General features: G+C 46.8%; 1 protein-coding gene across 12 annotated transcripts in view; it reads right to left on the bottom strand.

Moving 5' to 3' along the window:
• Positions 1-26133, bottom strand: part of IRAG1 (inositol 1,4,5-triphosphate receptor associated 1) — a 118136-nt gene that overhangs the window by 59472 nt on the left and 32531 nt on the right. For 7 of the 12 annotated variants that reach the window (XM_008006874.3, XM_008006829.3, XM_008006842.3 and 4 more), the window contains exons 2-3: positions 17861-18018; positions 563-669 (exon numbers count right to left, since the gene is read on the bottom strand). In XM_008006874.3, coding sequence (XP_008005065.3) covers positions 563-669; positions 17861-18018 — 265 coding nt within the window. Of the gene's footprint in view, positions 1-562; positions 670-17860; positions 18019-24233; positions 24390-26133 lie in introns of those variants that run through there. The other 5 variants (XM_008006824.3, XM_008006838.3, XM_073018339.1 and 2 more) reach the window with 4 other exon arrangements.

Here is a 26133-nt window from a genome sequence, read left to right as displayed (position 1 = left end):
TGAAAGACAGAACAGTCATCTTGTTCAGAAAATCAATCCACGACTTGAAAATAGGCAAAAAGATGCCTGTATATTATTTTTTTCTTTCTTTTTTCTTTCTTTTTTTTTTTTTTTTGAGACTAAATTTTACTCTGTCGCCCAGGCTGGAGTGCAGTGGCGTGATCTCGGCTCACTGCAGCCTCTGCCTTCCAGGTTCAAGTGATTCTCCTGTCTCAGCCTCCTGAGTATCTGAGACTACAGGCATGCACCACCACACCCAGCTAATTTTTGTATTTTTAGTAGAGATGGGGTTTCACCATGTCAGCCAGGTTGGTCTCGAACTCCTGACCTCGAACTCCCCTGCAGTGATTTATGCTTTTCTTAAAGACTAGCCATTTCCATGGGAGGCCAAGAAATGGAAAAATTCCAATTTCTCTCTCGTATTTTGAAAAACTGCTTGATTATAGTTTAGTCAATAAAATGATACAAGAAAAAAGAAAAGATTTATTTTAAAATATAGCTGTCAGATCCTCATGTTCTAGGACATACTGTTCGTCACAATGCAAGGATCAGGCACCTGTACCTGTTGGCCAGGTTTTTGTCGGTTTCTCCTTCTGGTGAAGTGGCATCCCCAGTCAGGACAATCGTGGGGGGTGGACTGTGAGATATTCCTGTGGTAGGAGGACCCTGCTGGTTTAGAAGAAAAACACAGTTAGGCTTGGGCCGGTGGGAGCTTCCAGGGGCAGGAGCCGGAGCATTTATTCTCACATCATGATGATCAGAGCCATCTTGATTAGGTGACAAATGCAGTTTACTCTTTATTGCCCCAGCTTTATTGAGGTATAGTTGACAAATAAAAATTGTATATATTCAAGGCATACGATGTGATGTTTTCATTACCTCGATACAATGTTTTTATACAATGTCATATATTCCAGGCATACAGTATGACGTTTTGACGTGAAATGATTACCATGGTCAAGCTAACTAATATATCCACCAACTCACATAGTTAGCTTTTTGTATGGTGGACAATACTTAGCAAATTTCAAGTACACAATACATTATGCTGTACATTAGATCCCCAGAACATATTCATCTCATAACTGAAATATTAAGTTGAATCCTTTGACTAACATCTCCCCATTTCTCCCACCCCCAGTCACTGGCAACCACCATTCTACTCTCTGTTTCTGCAAGTTTGACCTTTTTAGATTCTACATATAAGTGAGATCATGCAACATTGTCTTGCTGTGCCTGGCTTATTTCATTTAGCATAATGTCCTGCAGGTTCACCCACATGGTTGCAAATGGTGGGATTTCCTTCTTTTTGAAAAGCTGAATAATATGCTTGTGTGTGTGTATGTGTGTGTATACAGATACAATATTCTATTGTGTATATATTTTTCACATTTTTAAATTCATCCATTGACAGACATTTAGATTGTTTCCATACCTTGTCTATTGTGAATAGTGCACATATACAGGTTATTCGGTTTACTCAGAAAACAAAAAAAGAAGGCAGTTTCTCCTTTATTCCCCCAGCAGGCTCTCACCTGAGCTTAACACAGTTCACTATTCATGCACTAAGATTAGGGACACTACAAGCTATCCCTCGTTAGTTCTCACTAGCAATGCAGGAAAAGAACGATACAGAGTCCTCAGATTGAGGCCAGCCTGGCGGGGGAAGAATGATGGCCTGGAGAAAATGTAGTGGCACCCACACACCCCTGATGTTCCGACAGTCCTACCTTTGGGTAACTTTGACATTTCAGTAATCGTAATTTGTTAGAAGAGACCCTCCTGGAGTTCTCTCTTAGGTCCCTCCATCAACTTAAGAGGGTGCCTGTCATTTTCCTTCTCCTCCTTCCCACCCCCTTGACTGGCGTGTGCTGCCACTGCTCCCTCTGTGAGCACCCGACTGCCTTCGCCAAAGACCTGCCTCCGAGCGCCCCAGAGTGTGTCGCTGCCACCTCCACTATTGGTGCTGCCTCCTGCAGCTTCAAAGCAGTGGGTACCCACTGTCCCTATTGCCACTTCCCCTGGGGGGCCAAATCCTTCTAGAGCCCCTGCACATGAAATGTTTTCACCTCCACTAGCCCTGCTGGCAGAGGGTGCTGCCGATGGGCTGGAGCCTCTGGCAGAGCCAGGCTGTGTTCCTGAGCCCTCGATGCGCAGGTGTTGGTTCCCTACAAGGTAGGGAGGAGGCCAGCTCTCCTTTTGACATTATGCCTTGTTGTGAAATGGGTCTCATACTGCTATCTGGACTTCTTAAGTCCCACAATTTTAGTGAACCCAGTTTTTCCCATTTTCATTTTCATCCCTTCCCTTGTTTGGCCCCAAGCATAAGGCCACATGAGCTGGAGAAGTCTGGGTGAGAGTCCAGCCTGAGGAGCACCATGCTGCTTCTCTTGTGGAAAGGATGCTTTTATGTGGAAACTCAGAGCCAGATCCTTGAGGAGATGTTCATGGGGCTCTGTGTTCTTATCCAGGAGCTCTTCAGTGCAGGGAGCTACAGTGGCTGAAGGAAAAGGAGGCACTCAGAATCTCCCGGGACACAGAAGGGAATCTTGGGCAGGGACATGGGCTGTGTAGAAGCAGGAGGAAGCAGCATTGCCTATTGGAAGAGTCAGACAAACCTGGGCTCAAATTTAAACTACTAGCTGTGTGTCGTGGACAAGTTATTTAACCTCTCTATGCTCCATGATTACAAAGTCTAACTCACAAGGTTAGTGTGAAGATTAAAAATAACATTGATAAGGTACCTACTGCATGATTGATATTTTTATTTATTTAATTTATTTAGTATGGAGAGGGACTCTCACTCTGTTGCCCAGGCTTCAGTGCAGTGCCACAATCATAGCTCGTTGTAGCCTCTGCCTCCTGGGCTCAAGGGATCATCCTGGCTCAGCCTCCTGAGTAGCTGGGACTACAGGTGTGCACCACCATGCCTGGCTGACTTTAAAATTTTTTTTCTGTAGAGACAGGGTCTTACCATGTTGGCCAGGCTGGTCTTGAACTTCCAGAATCAAGCGATCTTCCCATGTCTGCCTCTGAAGGCACTGGGATTAAAGGTGTGAGCCACGATGCCAGGCCATGATTGATATTTTTAATGTGCTAGGCTGCTAGCATATGATTAATATTTTAAATAAATGTTTATATTACTTCAGATTTCTTTCTCTTTCATTCAACAAACACTTTATGGTTATCCACCATGTGCCAAAAGCAACTTGAGATATGAAGAGAAGACCCTCAAGGACTCGCAGTCAAGCAAGGGATACAAGGAAATAACTCATAATAAATATAAAGTAACAAGGGACGGACCACATTCTGTGAAAGTTCAGAAGAAGGAAAAGAAAACTCTTTAGTGAGAGGAGTTGAAGAAGACTCTATAGAGGAGTGGACTTTTGAGCTGGGTCTTGAAGGATGAATAGGAGCTTGCACAGCAAAGATGTTAGAGGACAGGATTCGGCCAAAGGGAATAGCATTAGCAAAAGGCATTACTGGGAATCAGGGATTTGTCAGTGTAGCTGTGGCAGGTGCATGGACTATGACATGTGAGATAGGAGAGGTCAGGGCTGGGGGAAATGTGAAACTACAATAAGAGATTGAGCCAGCTTCTGAAGGACCTTGAAGCTACTCTAATGAGTTTGGTCTTTATGGTTTTGGAGATGGGAAGTCCTGAAGGTTAGGCTTGAGAATAGCTTAACTACCCAAAGGGAAATACAGAAATGTTGACAGCAGATCATCCATGCATCCCTCTATTCATACTGGTTGAGATGAAAGAAGAGGCCCAGTTATTAGAATATCCATCATCCCCTATAGGAATTCTGAGGAGTTCCCTGGTAAATTGGAGCTGTGTCGCTCTCCATTTGGAAACCTAGAGTTGGCCAAGACGGAGTGACGAGAAGTCGGCATGGTGCTTGTGGCTGAAACCAAGACTGGCTGACCTGTCCTCATGACCCCAGAGCTCCAGTCCCTCCGAGGACAGATACCCATCCTTCTGTCAAGGACTCCCCCTAGAAGAGACATCCAGGGAGTTTTCTAAAAAGCAACAACTCATTCTCCTGATAGTATGCCTTGAGGGGCTGGTGACAAGCTTGTCCTCCTGTGGCTTTATCCCTCCATTCCTATAAGGGTACAATGGCCAAAGGCCTGCTCTGTCTCACAGGAAGATTATGCAAGTAAAAAGAAATGACGAATGTGTATACACTTTGATAAGTGTCATATGGTCTATAAGTACCCTTGAGTCATGATCATTATTAAAATTAATGGTGGTTCTATTCAAGGTGAGCCAGTTTTTCCCATCTTTTGTCCAGTGGGCTCCCTTGGTGGGAGGCCAGCAAGCAGCAGAGAAGCTGGGGATTTCCAGGGGACCAGAAGGGAGGTGGAACAATGATCTGGGGCCCTGAGGACATGCAGTGGAACAGTATTCACAAGGGCTGGGTAGGTTAAGAAGGGGAAGCAGCGTGTCAAATGGCAGGTGGCCAGATAGAGGGGGCAGCAGGCAGGGCCAGGGGCAGGTGCCAAGCTTAATGGGAGAGCCAGGGAAGAAGAAGGAATAGGGAATTTTCTACTGTGCGGGTTTTCTGGTGAGTAGGAAGAGCTGAAGTCTTTCCAGAGGAATCTCTTCACATCATTAAAAGGGAGTAGCATTAGCAAAAGGCATTACTGGGAATCCAGGGATTTGTCAGTGTTTCCGGCAGGTGTGATCTCTTGGATATCAATTAAGCAATGAGCAACCTCTGACACATATTCTGAGCTCAGAGGCGCAAATTAGAGACCCATGTGCCTGTTTGCTAGCAGTGTTTACAAGTTTTTAAATTCGTTACCAATGTTCCATAACTGTAAGAATTCACATAAAGGTCTGGATAGCCTGCTTTTCCTTAAACTGAAAGATCAAACAATCTTGGGCCCACATTTCTGCAGAGTAACCCGGTTTGAGCTATCCTAAATTGACTTCCTTCAGTGATTTGTGCTCAAAGGCATCTGAGTTACTGCCCTGTGTCATGTAGTTTTCATCCTGGCCTGGTTTTCTAGAGCACAGGAGGTTTGTGCTTAAAATCTCTCCCGCCCACATCATCTGGGCAGCCTCATGCCTATCACCATGGGAACGCCAATGGAAACTCTGACTGTGCTTATAGCACGCACGGGCTTCTTTCCCTGGATTTTATTCTGACCGTGAAAATTTGAGCTCTGAAAGTTGCCTTTTTCGTGTCTGTCATATTTAGAGAATTTCTTTCTTGTATGAGTCCTCTGATGAACAAGAAGAAATGCATTTTGGCTAAAATATCATTTTTACGTGCATTCTATCATATGGCTTCTACCACGCCTTGTGGTGGGGCTTTACAAACTCCTGGCATGCATTGACGAGGATGAGCTATTTAAAGTGGCAGGAGGGCCAAGCGTGAGCTAACTCCATGTTGTAGTCTGAAAAAATAATTGTGGCGGTATTAGGAGAGTTACAGTATGTATCCATTTCTAAGAGTTTCATATATTCAGGCTGCAAAATAAGTAAAATACATATTTTATTTTATTTATTTATTTATTTTGAGATGGAGTCTCAGTCTGTCTCCCAGGCTGGAGTGCAGTGGCATGATCTTGGCTCACTGCAACCTCTGCCTCCCAGTCAAGCAGTTCTTATGCCTCAACCTCCCGAGTAGCTGGAACTATAGGCGTGCACCACCATGCCCAGCGAATTTTTATATTTTTAGTAGAGATGGGGTTTCACCGTATTGGTCAGGCTGGTCTCCAACTCCTGGCCTACAGTAATCTGCCCACCTTGGCCTCCTAAAGTGCTGGGATTACAGGTGTGAGCCACCACCCCTGGCCTTTATTTATTTTTAATCTTATTGACACTATCTACTTCTCAAAGTGATTTAAAGTAACCAACAATAAAATACAAGACATGAAAACATGAGACTATATAAATGGGGGAATGATGGATGATTTGACAAACATAAATATCCCGCAGACAAAGAGAACTCATGCTCCTAACTGTCTATGATTGGAGGTTGTGGTTAAACTATTTGCCCTGAAACCTAATGAAGCCATGATCCATGTGGCCCAGTCTCTGAGAAGGCTCGCCTTACAGAACTGTTCAACAGAAACAAAACCAACATAGAAGGAACTTCTTTCTGTACTCTCACCTTTCAAACGACATGGAAGGGGAACAAATCTTCACTCCCAACCTCACCTCTCCTCTGCCTTTTTCTCTTTGCTTCACTTTTCTCATGCCCCGCTCTCTGATGACTCTTCCCCTGCTTGCCTCGCTGCTCAGATCCTCTGTCTACCTTCTCTCTCAATTTCTCCCGCTCCAGCCTTTACTCCCGCAGCTCCATCTAGTTATTTTTTGTGCAGATTGTCTTCATTTGTTCGTATGATTGACTCACAAACATTTACTGAAGAGTCTTGCAGAGCAAAGAACTTCTTGGAGAAGAGAGGGGCACTGGGCTGGCAGTGATCAGATTCTGTTTGGCATCCAGGAAAGGCATGTAGTCTGTGACCACTCCCACATTTTGGACCTTATTCTGTCCATTCATCAAGCAAACATTCATTGAATGCCTGTTGTGGCCAGGGTCTATGCTAGGGTCTGGGAAGACAAAGGTGAACTGGGCAGGCCTCTGCAACGCTTCTCATTCATTAGCATGATGGAATGGGGAGAGAAGGAGAAGTAACCTCCACTGTTATTACCGATAGTGTCCTTGGTGTTGATACCTACCAGGTAAATGGGTACAAGGCACTGGAGTGAGCTGCCTTCTGATAGAAACTTTCTCTGCTTGCTGGCTAATGGCTACTTGAAGCAAAGCTCTCCTGACTGTAGGCACCTCACTGGGGAGGAGGACCAGGGCAGAGGTGCCCACACAAAAAGGCAGAAACAAGCCATGGGTGGCAAGTGCCAAGCATGTAACCACAGACACTCACAATTCTAAGTGGCTTACAAGGCAGGAAGCATAAAAGCAATCAGGGGGAAATCCTCTAATCCCTTGATGGAACATCCTGGAAGGCTCTTCACGCTTGCCTTCTCATGTGTGCAAAATACCCAGGTCATAAAATCATAGTGTTATTTCCCTCATCAGCTCACAGAATCATTGAGCAAGCTCTGGGCGACTTCTCCTTTTCTGCAAAACTGTTTTTGTGGGAACATTCAGGTCTTGTGGGGGCTGTTTTTCACTCTGTCAGGGACTGGGGAGACAGTAATCCAGGAGAGAGTGTGTGGGAAGATTCTAGGGGCCCTCTGGGATGAATTCTGACAGATTTTAACACAGTGCACACACATATCCCTGCTCCCATTCTGAGCTGCCAAACACAAGGCAGGTGTTCAAGAAAGCTTGGGAGAACCGTGAGACCAAATATCATTGGCCAGGCAACTTACTGGCTTAGGGGCTTCCGGGCCTCAGGCTCAGAAGTCACACTACCTTATGGCATACTTTTTAGCTGTATAACCTTGGGCAAGTTACCATGCCTCTCTGTGCCTCTGTTACCTAATCTGTAATGGAACTATCTCACAGGGTAGTTATAAGAATCAAACAGGTTGATATAGAAATACGATTTCTGGATAAAGCACAGGATGTCCCTGTTATATTTGAATTTCAAATGTACAACAAATAACTTTTTAGTATAAGTGTGTCTCAAATATTCCATGGACATAACTGTATTCTCTCTCTCTCTCTCTCTCTCTCTCTCTCCTGAATCTTGCTACGTGCCCAGGCTGGTCTCAAATTTCTGGGCTCAGGTGATCCTCTCACCTGAGTAGCTGGGACTGCAGGTGTGAGCCACCATGTACAGCACATAATCATATTTTCATTTGCCAAATCTGGTAACCCTAGATGGCAAGCCTGTGGAAGGGCACCTAGCACTGAGCAAATGCTCACTAAGCATTAGATGTTATGTTCCCTTATTATTCCCTTTGGGATTGAATTAATGACTTTGGCATTTGGTTTTGAGAAGATTGTTGCTCTTAGTTCTGGGTCTCATCAACCATTTGGAGTTAAATTGGGAGGGTCCAGCATCTCTCCTGCGGCTTCTGACCACATAAGCCCAAGTGATGAAGGACCCACCTCCAAGGCCACCTTCACCTGGCTCCACTCCCTCTCTCACCCTCTGCTTCTCAAACCAATCAATGCCCTTCCTGGGTTACAGACATGGAAGCACAGAAACAAACGTGGCTAGAGGGAAGTGGCAGTTACTCAGGTCCACTGTATGGTGGGCCCTGTCCCAGACCCTCCTTGTGTTTTCTCACCGAATCCTCCCAGAAACTCAGTGAGTAAACAGGACACCATCTACACATTGGGGGTGATAATACCTCTGGCACTCATAGAATTGTGAAGAGGAAATGAGAAGATGAAAGTGCAGGCCACGAGCGTGGAGTAGAAGATTGATATCTTTCTTTTTTCTCTTCTGCTTTTCTATTTTGATCTCCACTTTATCAATGCAAAAATTGACTTGTCCAGGGCTGTGCCACTTGTAAATAGTGGAAAGGACTGAACACAGGCTGTGTCCTTCCCATGACACCATGCTGCTCTTACAGCTGCATCCCCAGTCTTTGGTCTCACCTCCTCTGGTTCCTGGTGCCCTGCTGGCCTCTGACACTCTTATTCTTCCAAGCTGCACTCTCCTTCGCAGAGGGTACCTCTTCCTCCAGGAAGCCTTCAAACCAGCACGAGGCTGAACACACAGCTGGAGAAAGGGACAGCAGGGGCAGAGGATGCCCTTGGTTCACTGCCCTTCTCACTCATCCATGGGCCCAGTCTCCCTGGGGGTCCATTTCCCTTCCCTGGAATCAGCCAAGCACTGAGGGCTGGGTCATCTCCCAGAAGCTCACCCTCGAATAAGCCAGCAAGTCACATTTTGTTCTCCTTAAATAAATCTTATAGAAACATTTAAATGTTTATTTCACTCATAAATTCTCAGGAATGCACAATAGTTTTCCTAACTGCCTGGGCACAGGGATAAATATAGGCCAGTGTCATAGATGGGAATATTAGCTTCCTTTCCCCAGAGTCACACGGCTAGGCTCAGGCTAGGAAACTGTAAGGAACAGCCCCAGCCCCAGCTCCAGCCCACTCCAGCGCAGGCAGGCATTGGGGGTTTAGATCCTGTAGATGGGCACTGGCAGATAGCCCAGGAGAGGAGGACCCGCTGGGAGGCAACGCGGGCTAGTGAAGAAGTCGGGTAGGCCTAGACCAGAATCCCACCTGGGTGACCTTGGGCAAGTTACTAGTTACCAAACTTCTCTTTCATGGGCTAAAACATTATATAGAGCTAATAATCACTATTCTCTAGGCTTGTTTTAAGTATTAAATGAGAGAAAGCAATAATAATGACAGTGAAGGTGCTGGTGGTGAGTGGGCACTGTGAGACTGTATCCCCAGATCCCTGTCTTATAGCCTGGAGGGCAAACAGGGACTGCCTTGGTAGAGAGGAGATCCAGCAGCAAAAGCAGCCAGTGCTCTTACAATAGGATAAAAGGACTCTCTGGGCCGGGCGTGGTGGTTCACACCTGTAATCCCAGCACTCTGGGAGGCCAAGGTGGGTGGATCACAAGGTCAGGAGATCGAGACCATCCTGGCTAACACGGTGAAACCTCGTCTCTACTAAAAATACAAAAACAAAATTAGCCGGGCATGGTGGTGGTCACCTGTATTCCCAGCTACTCGGGAGGCTGAGGTGGGAGAATGGTGTAAACCCCGGAGGTGGAGCTTACAGTGAGCCAAGATCACACCACTGCACTCCAACCTGGGTGACAGAGCAAGACTCCATTTCAAAAAATAATAATAATAATAATCTCTGGGGACTTGAAAGAAAATTATTATCCCAGCGGCAAGTCCTAGGGGCACAGGAGAGAGCAGAAGTGACTCTGCTGAGGTCTGCTGGACATGAGACTCCTCCCTGCCAAGCACAGAGGGCTAGTTCCCTGGCTCCCCGAAGACTCCACGGTGTCCTCCCTTGCACCAAGGGCCTGCCCTGCCTCTGGTGGATCTTCTTTCCTGCCATTGTGCATTTATTTCTAGAAGTCAGGGATAAAGAACAACTGCCTTGTTGATCACTGTTTTTACTCTCATGCCAACAGACTCTGGGAGTGTGGAAAAGCACACAATGTGTGTTAGCTTTATTCCAAGGAGAGTAACTCAGCTAATCGTTCATCCGTCATATCTTCTATCCTCCCTTCCTTCCTCCCTTCCTAACACTACTCCACCCTCCATTTATTCTGCTTTTTAACGCATTTAATCATCTAGCCAGCCAATTATCTACCCAACCTATCACAACACAATCAAGCATCCATCCACCTTTCTACCTATCCCTCCCTCCCTCCCTCCCTCCTTCCCTGAGCTCCCACCGCAAGCTGGAGCCTATGCTTATGGGTGGAGATACACAGATACACATGTGAAAGGCACAGTCTGTGGCCCCCAAGTAGCTCACACATAGCCCGATGTGGGGAGACAGAAAAACAAACAACAGCAATCTGTTTCATTTGCTTACAATAGGAACTAAGGGAAAATAATTGTAATATGCATTTCTGACTGTCCGTAACCGTCAACATTTCTAAAACACTTTTTGCCTTGTTTTAGGCACTTCCACAGCTAAATTCTCACAGCTCTTACCCTGTGACCAGAACCACTAGAGGCCAGCCTGGTGGAACTGTCCTCTTGAGCTCTTTTTCATAAGGATGGGGCATCAAGCACCTGCTTCCCATGCCTGGGGCCTCTGGTGTCCTCGCCAGGGCCAGGAAAGGAAGGACAACCTGGCAGGATGACATCAGCAGGAAACTTGAGTTTGAATCTCCATTTGACCACAGCACAGCTAGGTGATCTTTGACAATTACATAAACTGTCAGAGACTCCATTTCTTCATTTATAAAATAGAGATAATAATATCTACCTTGGAGGGATTAGACCACATACCAGGTGCCCAGTATTTGCTACCATTATCTTGTATACCAGATACTAATATTTTACTGATAATTTATTTTATTTTATTGAAGGCCTTAATTGAGGCTGCTCTTGCACAGGATGTGATAAGTGGAAATGAACTCAGAATATGAATTCAGAATCCTCGATGGAAGCATCCAAGTACTTCCTGGTTTCTGGTGATTACAGTGCCCTTACCTGCCTCAGTTTTCTCATCTATAAAGTGGGATAACAATCATGCCTGTGTCTTGGAGTTGTTGTGAGTTGTTATGTGTAAAGTGCCTAGAGCAGTGCCTGGCACATGGGAGGCACCGTATGACGGTTCTCACTGGGAAAGTTGGGGGGCAAGGGGATCCCTACTCTACACAGTCCTTACCAGGTTCCAGGTGTTTTACATGCTTTGTCTGTTTCTTCTTCATCTCATTCCTGACAGATAATTGGTCCTTTGGGTCATATGACTTTTCTCCAGTGGGGGAGTGCACACGGTTCCCAAGGAGTTTCCAGGGAGGTATAGGCAGAACCTCTCTGTTGGCCAGTGAGGACAGGGCTTGAACAGCCAAAAGGAGTCAAATGGATAGAGAAGTTGGCAATCTGCCTTCAGCAGTAAAGTATATGGCTAAACTCGAGATATTCCCATAGACAGCACAGAACAAGGCTTCTCCAGGTCCTGATGGGAGAAGGCCGTGGGAGAACACAAGAGCAAATTGGATCCGACAGAACTGGCATTTGGTAGTAAATCTACCAGGAAGTGAGCTTCCTAAGAGCAGGACCTTAGTTAGTTAATGCTCAATAAACATTTATTGAGCAAAATTCAATAAACATTGACTGAGTAAATGTACTTCATTTCCTCAATTCCATATTTATTGAGTGCCTACCATGTGTAAGTGAATAGTCATCCCTTGCCTCTGTGCTCAAGCTCTATTGCACATAATGGGGTATTTTTGGAATAGAAATAAGAAAACAATTAATTATAGCCCACTTCCTCAGCTTACAACCATTAGACAGTAGAATCAGGCCTTGCTATTTCCTTATTATGTGATTTTCAACAACTGGCTTAACCTTTGCAAGCCTTAGTATCCTCATCTGTGAAATGTACGTAGTCATCACTACCATGTAGGAGTGTGTTCTGAAGGTTAAATGCCTAGAAAACACTATGAACCTGTGTGTTAGTTTCTTTCCCTTCATCTGGATGAGATACCTAACTTCTCTAAATTCACACTTTCATGGGGGTGACTCTCTCTGCTCTGTCTACCTCACAGTGGTTTTGCACTTGCAATGACACATGTGGAAACTTTTTGCAAACTATTTTGTGCTATAGGGACTGAGCACCTCTTGTGAGCTAAGTACTTTGCTCACCACTTTATATATACTATTCTGATAATTAAAGTCAAGCTGACTGGGTTTGAATTTAGCCTCAGTCACTTCCTTAGCTATGTTACCCACTGCATATTACTCTTCTGTGTTTAAATTCTTTATCTGTTAGTGGGAATACTAATAGTATTCCCAGGAGTATTGTCAGAATTAGGTGAGATAATGTAACATACAAAACAAGCCTAATATGGTGCCTGGCACATAGTGAGTTCTCCATAAACGTTGTTAGCTGTTGTTAGTGGCTATTCCTATAACTCTTAGTTTCTAGATAAGGAAACTGGGGCAAGGTGAATCACTTATCCAAGGTAGCAGTCAAGGATGTGAAGCCTAAGTTCTTCCTGCTCTGCCATGCTGCTTCTACCTCACATTCCTATAAGCCTTTCCTGTACCTTCTGGAACTCCCGGCTGCTTGGTCATCCTCCTCTTCTAAAAGGACAGATGGGTTGACTCTGAGCCCAGCCCACTGACAGAGGATGTAAGCCAGGAAAGGCCTCCTACAACCTTGCTCACTATTTTTACTCTCATGCCAACAGACTTTGGGAGCGTGGAAAAGCACACAATATGTGTTAGCTTTATTCCAAGGAGAGTAACTTTATTCCAAGGAGAGGATATCTACTATCCTCCCTTCCTCCCTCCCTTCCTAACATTAGTCCTCCCTCCATGTCTTCTGCCCTTTAATGTAGTCATTTAATCATCTAGCCAGCCAATTATCTACCCAACCCCAGATTTCTTATGGTGGCACTTATGTCAGTCCCCATTTCTGAGCCAAAAGAGAAGGAAGGCTAGCAGCTCCATGGCCAGAGGTTCTAGGTGCTCCACAAGCAGATCCCTTCCTATAAGGGCCACACAAACAGGACTGCTTCTCCGGCACACACTCCAACCTCATCTTGTTACTTAAAAGTTAGGGGAGGGGAGGGGCGTGGATGCCACTCATCAGTGGAGTGCTGCAGTGACCTTAAGTCACAACAGCTACTGCATAACAGGGCTGAGCATCCATGTCTGCCTAGAGCATCAACGAATGAAACACAACGTAGATGCTCGGGGAGACCCAGAGTGTCTCATGTATGTGGCCTAAACCAGGCAATAGCATGGTGGACTGTGTTTCTAGGAGTCGACGTGCCCTTTCCCTTCCTCAATGTGTCCATGCCCCTTCCTCATTCTTCAGCCAAGCAATCAGACAGCCCACTCAGGTTAAAGTTGGGCTGTTTGATTACCTGGCTGAAGGAGAATGAGCAAGGGGCATAGACAGGCGTGTGACATGCAGCTTTGGTGGCTGGCCCCATGAGCTTGTGCTCCCGAAGGGCTGGCAGGCAGAAGGGTGGTGCTTTGGCATTCCCCTGACAGCGAGCTCTGAAGTTGGCCCCTCTGAGGTGAGTGACTTTGGGAACACAGGACAACGTACTGTTGGCCCAGGCCCCAGGGCTCTCACAGAGGACCCAGGGGCAGTAACAATGCTCAGTGCAGGGTATGGACTAAGCATGGGCTCTGGGGTCAGGCTGCCCGGGTCCAGATCCTGGGCCTGCCACTTATGAGCCGTGTGACCTTGGAGGAAGGTAGTTAATTTCTCTGTGCCTCAGTTTCCTCAGCTATATAATGGGAATGATAATACCTACCATAAGGCTAATTATAGGTTAAATGAGTTAATACAGTAGACAAGTACCTGGCACAGGGTTAGCTATTATTATTAAGTGGCTTTGTGTGCAATGGAGGTAGGGGAGCAGGGGGAGGTGGTAGGTAGCTGGGGTGCTGGAACTGGTGATATGAAGAGGTGAAGTCTGCTTATGAGTTCACACTGATCTGCCCCTGGGGGCTTCTAAAACCCTTTGGAAGAGGATGGGAGTTGTTCAGGTGGAAGCGAGAGCCAATGAAAACTGGGCTTTTTCAGTTAACATGAGCCTCTTTGTACCCTCAGGTTTACAAGGCACTTCTGAGGATGCTGCACTGTCCGGGTGAGTCAGCTTCCTACTGTGGCTGCTGGTCACAGTCCAGGAAATCATCCAGGCCTAGGTAAGATTGCATCTGGAGCCTGGGGCCAGGTCTGGGACCCTACAGTGAGGGGGAGGTGGGCTGGTATGTGTCCTGAGCGGAGGTTAGGAAGGCTCTGAACACTGTCATGGGAGCAAATACTGAAGAAACTAGAGAAAAAGAGATTCTGGGAAGATGCTTGTGTCCTGACAGCGTCTATTCCTGCTAGAACCCCTTGGCTACAAACTCTTCCCTTTGAGTCTCTCCCTGTTCAAGGGCCAGTGCAGAAAACCCCACTCAGGACATAGCCTTGCAGAGTACATTGTTGCAGGGCTTTTTTTGTGTGGTATTTGATTGCAGCTTCTGATTAAGGACCTGAAGGGTATGTCTGTCTGTGCATGCATGTGTATCTGCGCATGTGTCTGTGTGTGTGTGTGTGTGTGTACGTGCAGAAAGAGAAACAGGATCTAGTCCTACAGATTTTGTGTTTGTGTGTGAGAAGGCCTTGGCTAGTGCTCATGCCAGTGATGGGAAATAGGGGCTGGGACCTGAGGAATCACAACTAGGGCTGGACCCCGGGGAGCTGTAAACTTAGAGGGATGCTCTGTTCTTTGCCTGCTTCACAGACTGGGAATTCGGGCAGGATTGGGACTTCCAGCCGAGTCATCCTGGCCAACCCCGCTTCCTTGGCTCCCTGGCCTCAGATGCTCCTAGGGACTCAGGTTCCAACCCCCTGAAGGCTCCAGGCCAGCTCCTGAGGCCTGACCCTCCCGAGGCCGTGACTACCTGAGAAACCCAATGTGGGTTGTCTGGTGGGTGCAATAGTGGGAGAAGCACTTTACCCACCATGCCTGGTTGCCTTCTGAAAAGCTTTGAAATGCCCAGGGCAAGGCAGTAAGGGAAGAGGGCAAAAGAAAGTTGAGTTTGATGTGGACTTTGGTTGGGGAGTCTAAACTGCCCCAGCTTCATGGTCCCTCAGGCTATAGAAGGCACTTGAGGGCTGGGCTGAACAGGCAGAGTCCAGGAGGCAGCAACTAATCCTTGTACTGGGTAACACACAAGAAACCAGCAGCACGGCAAAGTTGACAGACTTGGTCTCAAGTTTCTTGGCCAAGACAAGGTCTCTTGACCAGAACGTAGAGGAGCCGGGATTGAAGCCCAGCTTGGTATGACTGCACAGTTTATATTCTTAAATCCTGTGCTACGTGTCCTCCCTGATAGGATCTAGGCCTCCCAGCTCCCGGCTCCCCTGAATTCCTCCTGGTCTTCCTAACCATCATGGTTTCAAAATGCTCATAGGTACAGCACCATTAGGTTGGCATGATGAATTTCTAGAGGTTGCCACAATGCGGGGAGGGTTCCATGAGCCTGCCTGCCACGAAGTTGAGAGTAAGGGATATCTGATTGGCTAGTGGGAGCTCCAAATTCCAGTTCCCCACAAGTTCAGTCTCCCTGTGACCCTGAGTCAGAACCAGACTCTTATTAAATAATGGATGGTCTCTGAGACCCTTCAAGTGCCATGATTCTCTCTGCGCTCATGGGAAATCAAGACTATAGAGAGAATGTTTGCAGGTACTGATAGCTTCTGCGTTATTGGGGCCCAGCAGAAGGACCCATGAGGGAAGAATGCATGAGGGAACATTATTTTTTCAAATGGATAGATTCTTAGTGAATATTCTCAAGTTATGATTACATTTGTTTTCTTACACATTACAACTCTGGGAACTTAAATAACAAACACTTTAAAAAGAATGACCCTTTGGATCTCCATATCCCAAACCCATAGGATCAAGATATTGTAGAACTTGGCAGTCTTGTGGGTGGAGAGATGCCCTTCCCTTGAATGTCTAAGTGACAGGTGTTTATGTTGTCTGTTTTGTGTTTCCTGAGGATATACTTTGAAAGAACTTTTAATTATAAAGCTTTGTAACCAGGAAGAACTTAACTCAATATAAAAGCCTGTCTTCACTGACAGCAGAGGTGCATCTTTGCTGGTCTTTCATTATCTTATATTTTAGGAATGCTTTTATTCTTGGGGCAGCTGTTTGGGGGAGTTGCCCAGGATGTAGGAGCTAGATTTTGCCTGAGAATCTGATTCAAGGGCACTACCATTGTTAGTGAAGTGGAAGGGGCCAGGGATGGTCATTTTCAGAGGAGTCCAGGGTGAGGAAATAGGGATGCTAAGGAGACAGAGAAAGTCACGGCCTGAGGGTCTGGAAGCAGTCGCCTTTGAACGCAGTTGTGAGTGTCTTGTCTCCTTTCCTTAATCCCTAAGCTTTTGGAACTTGGCTCCCTCCAGCAGCAGGACCCACTATTTCCCAGAATGGGGGCCTGGACTTGATAAAACCCTGGGCTGGGCTGCCTGAGGCTGAAGGGCTAGGAGGTTGACCCACTGTCACTTAGACATTCAAGAGAAGGAAAACCCCCTCACCCCTAAGGTTGCCAAGTTCTGCAACATCTTAATCCCATGAGTTTGGGATATGGAGCTACAAGGGGCCATTCTTTTCTAAGTATTTACTATCTAAGTTCTCAGAGTCGTAATGTGTCAGAAAGCAAATGCCATCATAACATGAAAATATTCACTAAGAATCTGCCCATTTGTAAAAATAATGCTCCACTCACAGATTCTTCCCTCACTTAATAAGTGTCTATCCCACTGGCTCAGTCAGTTTGGACGACTGTTTGATATAACAAGATAATACCATTTCAATGGAAATCAACTGCAAAGTTCATGAAATCAAAGAAAACAGTGATGGAGAATTTCACATGCAAGGTCTTTGACCAAGGAGATCAGATAGAGCTTATCAATTAAGTGAAGAAAATACAATGAGGATGATGCTCAAATAGGTTCTTCAAAAGGGAATAATTTGAATATTGAGGGATTGAAAGAGATCCTTAGGAAAATGGATGAAGCCCTTAAGTATTATATTAAACAGATAGAGTCTCTTAATTAGGTGCTGTAAAGTAAAATGTGAAGAGGATATTACTGTGTGAACAGATCATTTTGCTGGTATAATAAATAAATATATCCACACCAAAATCAACATTTTATTCTTTCTTCAATCTGAAAATTAGTACATAACCTATATTTCGTAATCTGTATAGCTAAAAATAGCTTGTTTTGAATGCCTCATTTGTACAGTAAAAATCTCAATGTCCCTCTAAATTAACTTGCTTTCATCATTTCCTTTCTATTATAAAATTTCACTGAAAACCTTTTTTGCTATTTACTATACAATTTTGATTTCCATTTCAAGTGGATTCACTTTAAGTGGCCTTTTCTCGTGCCCACTCCCCTGACATAAGAGGTTCTCAGTGCTAATGGTTCTCATCTAAGTCTTTCCCCAGTTTCAGAGGGAGCCTGCGTGGTTTATAGTTTGACTTCTGAGGCCTCAGTCAGACACAGCCTAGATGGTTGGTTCTATACTCAGAATATTTGGGGCCTCGGTCAATTCAAACCAACTCAGAGTAATCGATTCCTCGGTATGGAAGCCACATACCTTCTCCAGGTACCCACTGCAACCTACATGAGCTGTCAGCAAACCCTCTGGCCAGCCTCAGAGCTGTGGCCTCAGCCCAGGGTGCTTGGCTTGGCCCCCAGCCAGGCTAGCTGAGGGCAGAGAGGGGGCACTTACTTGGCCGGCAGGGCTCTGGGCTGCCTGTGGCTCTCCGGGGGGCTCCTCGTCCTCGGGAATGTGGGGCATGGCAGCCTCCTGCTGGGAGTGGCCACGTGTGCCCGGAACCTCCGCTGCGTCAGCCCCAAAGATGCTCCAAGAGGCCTGGGCTCCACAGGCTGGGGAGACGCCAAAAGGACAAGTCAAATCCATTCCCATCCCTGTCCCAAGCTGGGTTCCATTTCCCGGAGCCACAAGCCACAGTGAGAGCCGGCTTGAGTTTGCATCAACACCGGAGGTCAAACCAGGCTAGGCGAGGGCATTTGGAATTTCATTTCCTCCGGCTCTCTGGCTTTGTTTACAAAGTCAGAGGTGACCTTAGAGATTTTGCATCTAATTTGGTCTTTACAGTAAACACAGCTATCCCAGAAGGGAGAAAAGTGCTTCAAACTCCTCAAAGCTGTAGCTAAAGGAAGATACTCCATTGAGATCAGATTGGCAGTTGTTTACCACTTACTGAGCACCTACTGGGTGCCGGGCCCTGTCCTAGGAGCATCATCATGATCTAATTGAATCCTCAAGATGACCTCTGATGTAGGCATTAATATTCCCATTTTACCGATGAGAGAACTGCCGCAGAGAGTGAAAGTCACTTGCCCCAAATCATACAGAGAACCAATAATTTGAAGCCAGATCTTCCTGATTTTGAGGCTGGGGCTCTTTCTGCTATACCACACAGTGTTCCTCAGCCATGTAGATGGGGAGTAAGGGGTGCTGTTTCCTGACTTCTTCCCTGACACCTCCCCTCATGCTCTTACCCTAAGCACACTCTCTCTCATTTGAGTTCGGCCCTCACGAGGCCTACACCAGCCCTGCTAAAACCTGGAGGCTCAGGCAGGGTGAATTCCGTGTGCCCTGTGCCCACCCCCAGCAACCTTAGATTGACTCCCAGAAGCCAGGCTATCCCCTCCCCATGGTGCAGCAGCCCGGGGCCTCTGGGGTCCCAATGCTGATTGGGACTGCAATCAGCACAATCTCATCCACCTCCTACAGTGACTGGCTCAGGGACAGACAATGGACCCAGCCTACATCCATGAGCTTCCAGTAGTGTTCTAGGACCAGATGTTTTCTCCTGCTCTGAGTGGTGGAGTGTGAAGATATGAGACCTGGTGCTACAGACACCATTTTGCTTCCATGAGGAAAGCAAGACAGAATCTAAATGACACACACAGAGGAGGGCAGAGCTAAGGCACCTGCAGAGAAACAGAACTGGAGCCCTGATTAAAGTATGCCTGAAGCCCAAACACTTTCTGGACTAGCCAGTTACACGAACAATTAAGCCTCTTGGTGTTGAAATCACTTTGTGTTGGGTTTTTGTTACTTGTAACTGAAAACATACTCCACTACTCTTTCATGCTTCTTGTCTGTCAAGATGCCTAGGAGTATGATCCTGCCAACAACCCTGAGCCAATGGGTCTAGCTCCTCTGCTTCCTCTTAGAAGAGGAGACTAGCAATGCCAGGTTTCCATAGGGAAAGGCAGGATAGCAATGTCGAAAGAACACAGGCTTTGGAACCGGATATCTGGGTGTGAGTCCTCACTCTGCCACTCACTGGCTATGTGACCTTGGAAAGTTGGCTTCATCTCTGAGTCCCGCTTTTCTTGTCGAAACAGAGATAAGAATGCCTCCTGAGCAGGATGCTTCAAGGATGAAACACACTCAGTTCAGAGTAGGTTCCCATAGAAGCCACCTGCACGGGGGTCTGCAGCCCAGGAAGTTTGGCCCAAGTTCCAAGGGCTCTGCCTGGCCTCTCCCCATTGTTAAACTCCCTTCTTCTTCTCTTAGTGGGGTGGGCAATACCTTCAGGGATCTATAGAACTAACAACTGGCCTGGTTCTGCAACTTTTAGAGATTCCCCGAAGGAGCTGCTCCACTGGACAGTAGATTAAGACCACTGTGCAGATAACATAGGCAGGTGAACTTTGGCTGATGGGACACACGGTGGGTGGGCATGGAGATGAAGGACACTGTCATTTACTGAGCACCAACTGTGTTCCAGGTCCTCTGGGAGGTACTGCTGACTGCTGGAGGCTGTAGGAGGAAGAGCCAGAAAGCCCTGCACCTCCCATAATACTTGGTGTTCTTCCTGTCCTTCATAAAGGGCTCGGAAAGGCCCTAGAGCCAGAGTGCTGCAGAACAGGCCTGAGCTGCCATCAGCCCAGCTCTGACAGACCCCCCGACTCCCTACCAGCCAACACACATACCTCTAGACTCCTGGACTGGGGTCCTTGAGATAGGCAAGGTGTCAGATTCATCCTAGGTACCCAAAAGATTCAGCAAAGAATGATTGTTGATTTATGTTTAAAGAACTAGGGACTTTGAGTCCCAGGATTGGTCAAGGTGACCACCATCTTGACTACTGTCTTTCTCTGCAATGAACAAGTTAGCCCACTCAGCTCTGGAACAGTTAGGGCGACCCCTACTGGTCACCTCAAGAAATCTCAAGTAGAGCATCCATAGAGTCATTCATTCTTTCACTGCCAACACTTTACACCTATTCTACCAGGCCTGTGCCAGGGGCTGCTGACACAAATATGATAATCTTGGCCCTCAAGGAACAGAGTCCAGTGGTAGGAGACACTGGAGAACAGTATAATGGGGTAAATATTTTGAAAGTGAGAAGTTGCAGGACCCCAGAAAAGGGTTGCCTAACTGTGGAAACTGGGATGGTGGGACATGATTTTAGCTGATTTTAGCAAATATTTCACATTAGAAATGATGTTTGAGCTGAGCTGTGAACACAAATGCTGAGTGGAATTTCTTGGAGCAGATTAGCTGGGTGTCTAGTGGGGAAGATAAGACAGGATGGGGAGAAGCCATACTGGACAGACTTCACCTGGCTCTTGGGAATGAGAACTATGGGGCCAGGGCATGCTGTCTGTGTCTTCCATGCCAAATTCTTACTATATGAATAAACTGAGCATCAGGTTCACCCAAAGGTAAGCTCTGTGATTAATTTCTATCATCTTTACTTGGATTTCAGCAGCAGTGGCATCAGTGGTGCTGGGTAAAGTATTTGGTAACAGGGGTTGAGGGTAGCAAAAGAGTAGCTACAAACCCTGATTCTACTAAAGGAAGTTGGCTACATCTCCTAGGAAACCTTTTTAAGTTATGTGTGATGTATGTACAGGTCCAGGCTGTCTTAACAGGTGTATGGTTTCTAAAACATGGGAGGTGACTATTCCACTTTTCTTTTGTCTTAATCTACACAAAGTATATTGTGCTCTGCCTGTTAAGAAGGATTTAGACAAATTGGGACATATTTTGAAAACGGGAAGCAGAAGCTAGGAGAACAAAATTTGTGTTTAAAGAGCTAGAGAACTTTAGCCTGGAGAAGAGGAAGTGCAGGGAGAAATAAAAATCTCTTCTCAGATGTTTGGAAAGCATTCATGTGGTTCTACTGTCCCCAAAGAATAGATGTCATAACTAATGACTGAAAGGTCAGATGGCGGTAAGGGACAACCTTCTAGTGGTTGGAACCACCTGAGGATGAAACAAGCTGTTCTTTAAGGTAGTGAGCTCCCCATTCCTTGGAGGGTTCTGGTAAAGGCTGGGACAAGGGTCACAGGATTCCTAACCAGTTCAGGGGCCTTTTCTAACTCTGAGAGTCCCTGAAATCCTGGACTCTTTTTAGCTACAGCAAACTGAAAGACCTGACAATTCCATCCCAGGATTCTGGGATTATGGTCTGAAGTCTCATGAGACATATCTCATTTTCTAACCCTCCACTTTCTTTCCTCCACCTCCCTCTCTTCCAAAAAGAGCTTAAGTCAGTCTCTGTGACAGAAAGCAAAATAGAACAAATGAATTAAGTCAGATGTCAGCTGCCACAACATAAAAGTAGAGTGGATGCTGGCTGAGGCCCCACTCTTGACAAGATGGAACCCCAGGCTCCTCAGGGGGAGCCCCAGCAGCCCCGCCTGCCAGGGCCATTCCCACGCTGCTCCTGCCCTGTTTGCTGTCTCTCCCATCCATTATTATAAACTCACTGCTTAAAATAGCAAGGTAAAAGCAGAGTCCCTCCCCCAGGGTGACATCTGGGTTCTGCTGGAGCTTGTGGGCACACGGACCTCACATCCATCACAGCAAAGTTTAGAATATAATCTCCAGGAAGTGGTGATCTAGAGCACCAGCCCATAAAAGGAAAAAATATTTAGCAATGTTTGGTCTCCAAGCTGTTCCTTCTTTAACCCATGTTCAGGGCCCTTCTTGCTGCCTCTCCGGTCTGGTTAAGAAAGGGTTAGGTGGGCCAGTGCCAAGAGCTAATCAGCTCTTATGACTCTACTCATTCTGCCCCCAGCTAGTGCCTAAGTAGAACCTGGCCCATTTTACAGGCCTGGAAACTGAGGTGCAGTGCAGAGACGGAAACAACTTGACTGGTTCAGCTACCCTTGTATCTGGTGCAAATTTTCCAAGAGACTCTGCTGGGATAACTATCCAATCATTTATGCAACTGAAGAGGCTAGAAGTTCCTAAACCATATTTAAATATTTTATCTGCCCCTGCTCATGAAAGAAAACAAACTAATATGCTTTTGTTCATGCTTGCATTCTTCAGTTATTTCTAAGTTGCCTAGTGAGCATCAGACACTATGCTAGATGTATTTCAAGTGCTATTTTCTTTAACCCCATGAGATAGGTTTTATTATTTCCATTTAATATATTAAGGATCTAGGGCTCAAAGAGGTTTCACAAATTGCTCAAGATCACACAGCTAGTAAGTAGCTGGTGAAGGGTTATAATCCAGGCTAGTCTGACTCCTAGGCCCCTCATCTTTCCTCTCTTCCACTCTGGCTTCTTCACCAGGAGTTCTGCTTGAGTGTGGCAGAACAGCCTGCCTCCCAGGGGAGGGCTAGAGTGAGTACTCCCAGTGAGGCTAAAGATGGTGGGAGGCAGGGGGAAACAGGACCTACACTTCGGTTGTCGGGCCAGGGGTCTTATGAGGACTAAAGAGTGGCCTACAGTTGAGCCTACATGTCCTCTGGAAGGTGATAGCAGCAGGTGGAGGAAGGGGAGGTCAACCCTGCCTTGTAGGCTTCAAAGGCCTTACAGTATCCTAGAAAGTACAGAGCCATCATCAGGACGCAGGGTTCAGGAACAGAATTTACAGAGACTATCTGCTTCAGTGCTTTCAGCAACCCTGTGAGATGGGGAGAGTAAGTATTATTATTATTAACATTAAAATTAGACCCATGTTATAGATGAGGAAACAGAGGCCCAGAGACTTGCCCAATGTCATCACTCATGAATGGCAGTGCTGGGAATTCACTGAATCTGGGTCTGATGCTCCCCTTTCTTGCAGGGCCAACACTATTCTCGGCAGGCAGCAGCAGTCTCTCATCATGGCCCCAAAGATGCCTCTCCCAGAGCCTTGTGACCTGCCTAGAAGAAATCAAACTCCTCTCTGAAACCACAATATCTCAGGAGCACGGCCTGTAAGCTGAGCGGCTCTCAGATTCTCTCTGTGAATCTCTGAGCATTGAGGGAAGAGCCAAGAAGCCTTTTCGGGAAACAATGGGTTAACCTAGCCTCCACTGACCTTTCTGGAGTGACTCAGTATTCTCAGAAGGGAGTTTTTTTTGTTCTTCCAGCTTTGAATTTTTGCTTTCATTTTAGCAGCACAAAGAATGTGAAAGAGATTAGGTTGCTATTAATACCACGGGTCGATCCCTAGATGAACAACTGATGGGGGGAATTGTTTGGGGTGACTGCACATGGAGCTCTCATAGCCCTTCTGCAAATCCAGAGGGTGACGGAGGGGCCACTGGGAGCCCACCAGTCTTACCCATGCACCCATTTTTACCAGTGGGGAACCGAGGCCCAGAAAGGGGCAGGCATGTGACCAAGGCCACACCCATGGGTGAGGGGCAGAGTCAGAGGAGGCCCCAGAGCCCCCACGCCCCGAGCCCGGCTGCTTGCAGCAGCTTTCTGACTTTTCGTTTTGACGGTTTTGCTCATAGTAAAGGGTAAGCCACTGTGTCTGTGCTGTGAAAGCAGGTGTCCTTCGGCAGTGGCTCGTCATTGTCCTCACTCTCATGGTCACTCTCGCAGGAGAGAGGATAGTCCCCACAGGAGATCTGCTGAAAGTGCTGAGAGGTGCCTCTGGGGGTCCCCTGGGCCTGACCGACTGCAGAACTGAGTTCTGCACCTCCACACGTGAGCCGGAGGGGGAGCCCGCCTCGGGAAAGCCCCATCCTGCTTCCTAACCTTGGCCTGCTCACGGGGCTTTGTTGCTTTGCAGATTCCGTTCTAATCCTTTCTCTGCCTCTCCCTTGCTGGATAAATCTCCCCTGGCCTCAGTTTCCTTATTTGAAAATGGAGGTAATAGCACCTACCTTTTAGGGTTGTTGTAAGGATTAAATCAGGAAATACATGCAAGCTGCTGGCACATAGAGTACACTCAGCGCCCTTGCCATTCTCCAAACAGGGCAACTGAGTTCTCTAAGCATGGCATCAACAAAACCAAGCCAAGGCTCAGAGAAACTCTGGTGTTCATCCTAGTTGGCTCAGAGCTCCCAGATTTGTCTCCTGCAAGTAAAAGAGATTCAGTCCTGGTCTTTGCTGTGGACAGTCCCAGGTCTGTACTGTGCTCAGTCCCAGGTCCATGCTGTGCTCAGTCCCAGGTCCATGATCTTGTCAGTCCCAGGTCTGTGCTGTGGTTACCCCATGTCTGTGCTGTGCTCAGTCCCCGGTCTGTGCTGTGCTCAGTCCCAGGTCTGTGCTGTGGTTGCCCCAGGTCTGTGCTGTACCCAGTCCCAGGTCTGTGCTGTGCTCAGTCCCAGGTCTGTGCTGTGGTTACCCCACGTCTGTGCTGTACCCAGTCCCAGGTCTGTGCTGTGCTCAGTCCCAGGTCTGTGCTGCGGTTGCCCCAGGTCTGTGCTATGCTCAGTCCCAGGTTGGTCTGGTTTCAAAGCCACAGTTCTTTCCACTATCCCTGTACTGATGACGACTCCCTGAAAACAGAGGTTTTCATTCCACAGGTGAGACATGAGGCCTAGCGTGGACTCCCTCCTGGAAGAGGGTCAGCCACAGTGTCTGGCCACGTAGGTATTTGTGCTGTGCTGAACAAGTGGGAAGTGAGTGACCTAAGGGGGTAGAGCCACCCCCAGTGTGTGGTAGAAGCCCGAGGATTCTCTCTTGAAAGTGGATCTAGATTGAAGGGAATTGTAGGGGAGCAGGAATGGTGAAGGGTAGAGAGGCAGGGAGAAAGCCTCCGTGGCAACAGAAAAGGGAGGATGAGGAAGTGGAAGGCACTTCCCCCATGACTGTGTCCCCTAAACAAAGTTGTGCACCCAAACACTCCTGGGGTTTACACCTCTGTGGGAAACCTCAGTGCCTGATATTCTCCAGCCCTACTCTCCACTCCTGTGGATCTCGTATAGGCTTTGTTGGCTGGGGGTGCCCTGGGAAGGAGCCAGTACCTGCTCAGACCAATGACAGGAAATAAGCCCAAACATCTCCCCAGGTTTCCTTTCCGGCTTGTTCACTTCAGGAATTCTTTTTTTAAAAACAGGTCCACTTGAAAATTTTTTTTCTTCTTCAAAATATGTGCAATTGCTCAATCGGAGGCAGTTCAAAGGCACCGAGAATAGCAGCAAAGTATCTGAGCCTCCCATTTAGTGCCTAGCAGATATAAATCTTGCCCAGTTCTGTTTGTTCCAGGCTGCTCAGCAGCCTCTTCCCTGAGTCACTCACTCCAGAGTGACATGAGTCATCATCCTGGGGTCAAGGACCACACGGCATTCCCGGGTCTGTGAGATCCCATAAAGGGCAGGGCACCGAGGGGTCTTCAGGAAGACATGGAGGATCAAGAACTGTCTCTTAGGCCCTAGGCTTGGCTCTGCCTCCCCACATGGGTGACTTTAGAGAGTCACTGAGCCTGAGAAGTAGGTGGATTTCTGGGACCTTCTAACTTGTACTTTGGAGGAATCTCTTTAGTGGTGCACAGGAGCCTGCTTGTTCTAGCTCATAAGAGTCTAATGTAATTTTGAAGAATTTTATGAACTGGCTGTTAAACACAGACATTATTAAAAAATAAATTATAAGAACTTACATTAAACAAAAAGGAGATACTCAAAATAACTGCTTTTTAATTATTTCACTACAGTTTACTATTATCTATGCTCTTAGGAAGATTTATTTCTATTGTCTCTGCATGGTGGAAACACTCTATAATGATTTTCTACTGCCCATCTCTTCTCAGTTCCATGATCAGTGAGGTGGAGTTAGTAGCTT

Source organism: Chlorocebus sabaeus, chromosome 1 (genome assembly GCF_047675955.1).
Source record: "Chlorocebus sabaeus isolate Y175 chromosome 1, mChlSab1.0.hap1, whole genome shotgun sequence".
In the NCBI taxonomy this organism is placed as follows: domain Eukaryota; kingdom Metazoa; phylum Chordata; class Mammalia; order Primates; family Cercopithecidae; genus Chlorocebus; species Chlorocebus sabaeus.
This window is presented reverse-complemented; position numbering and strand designations above follow the sequence as displayed.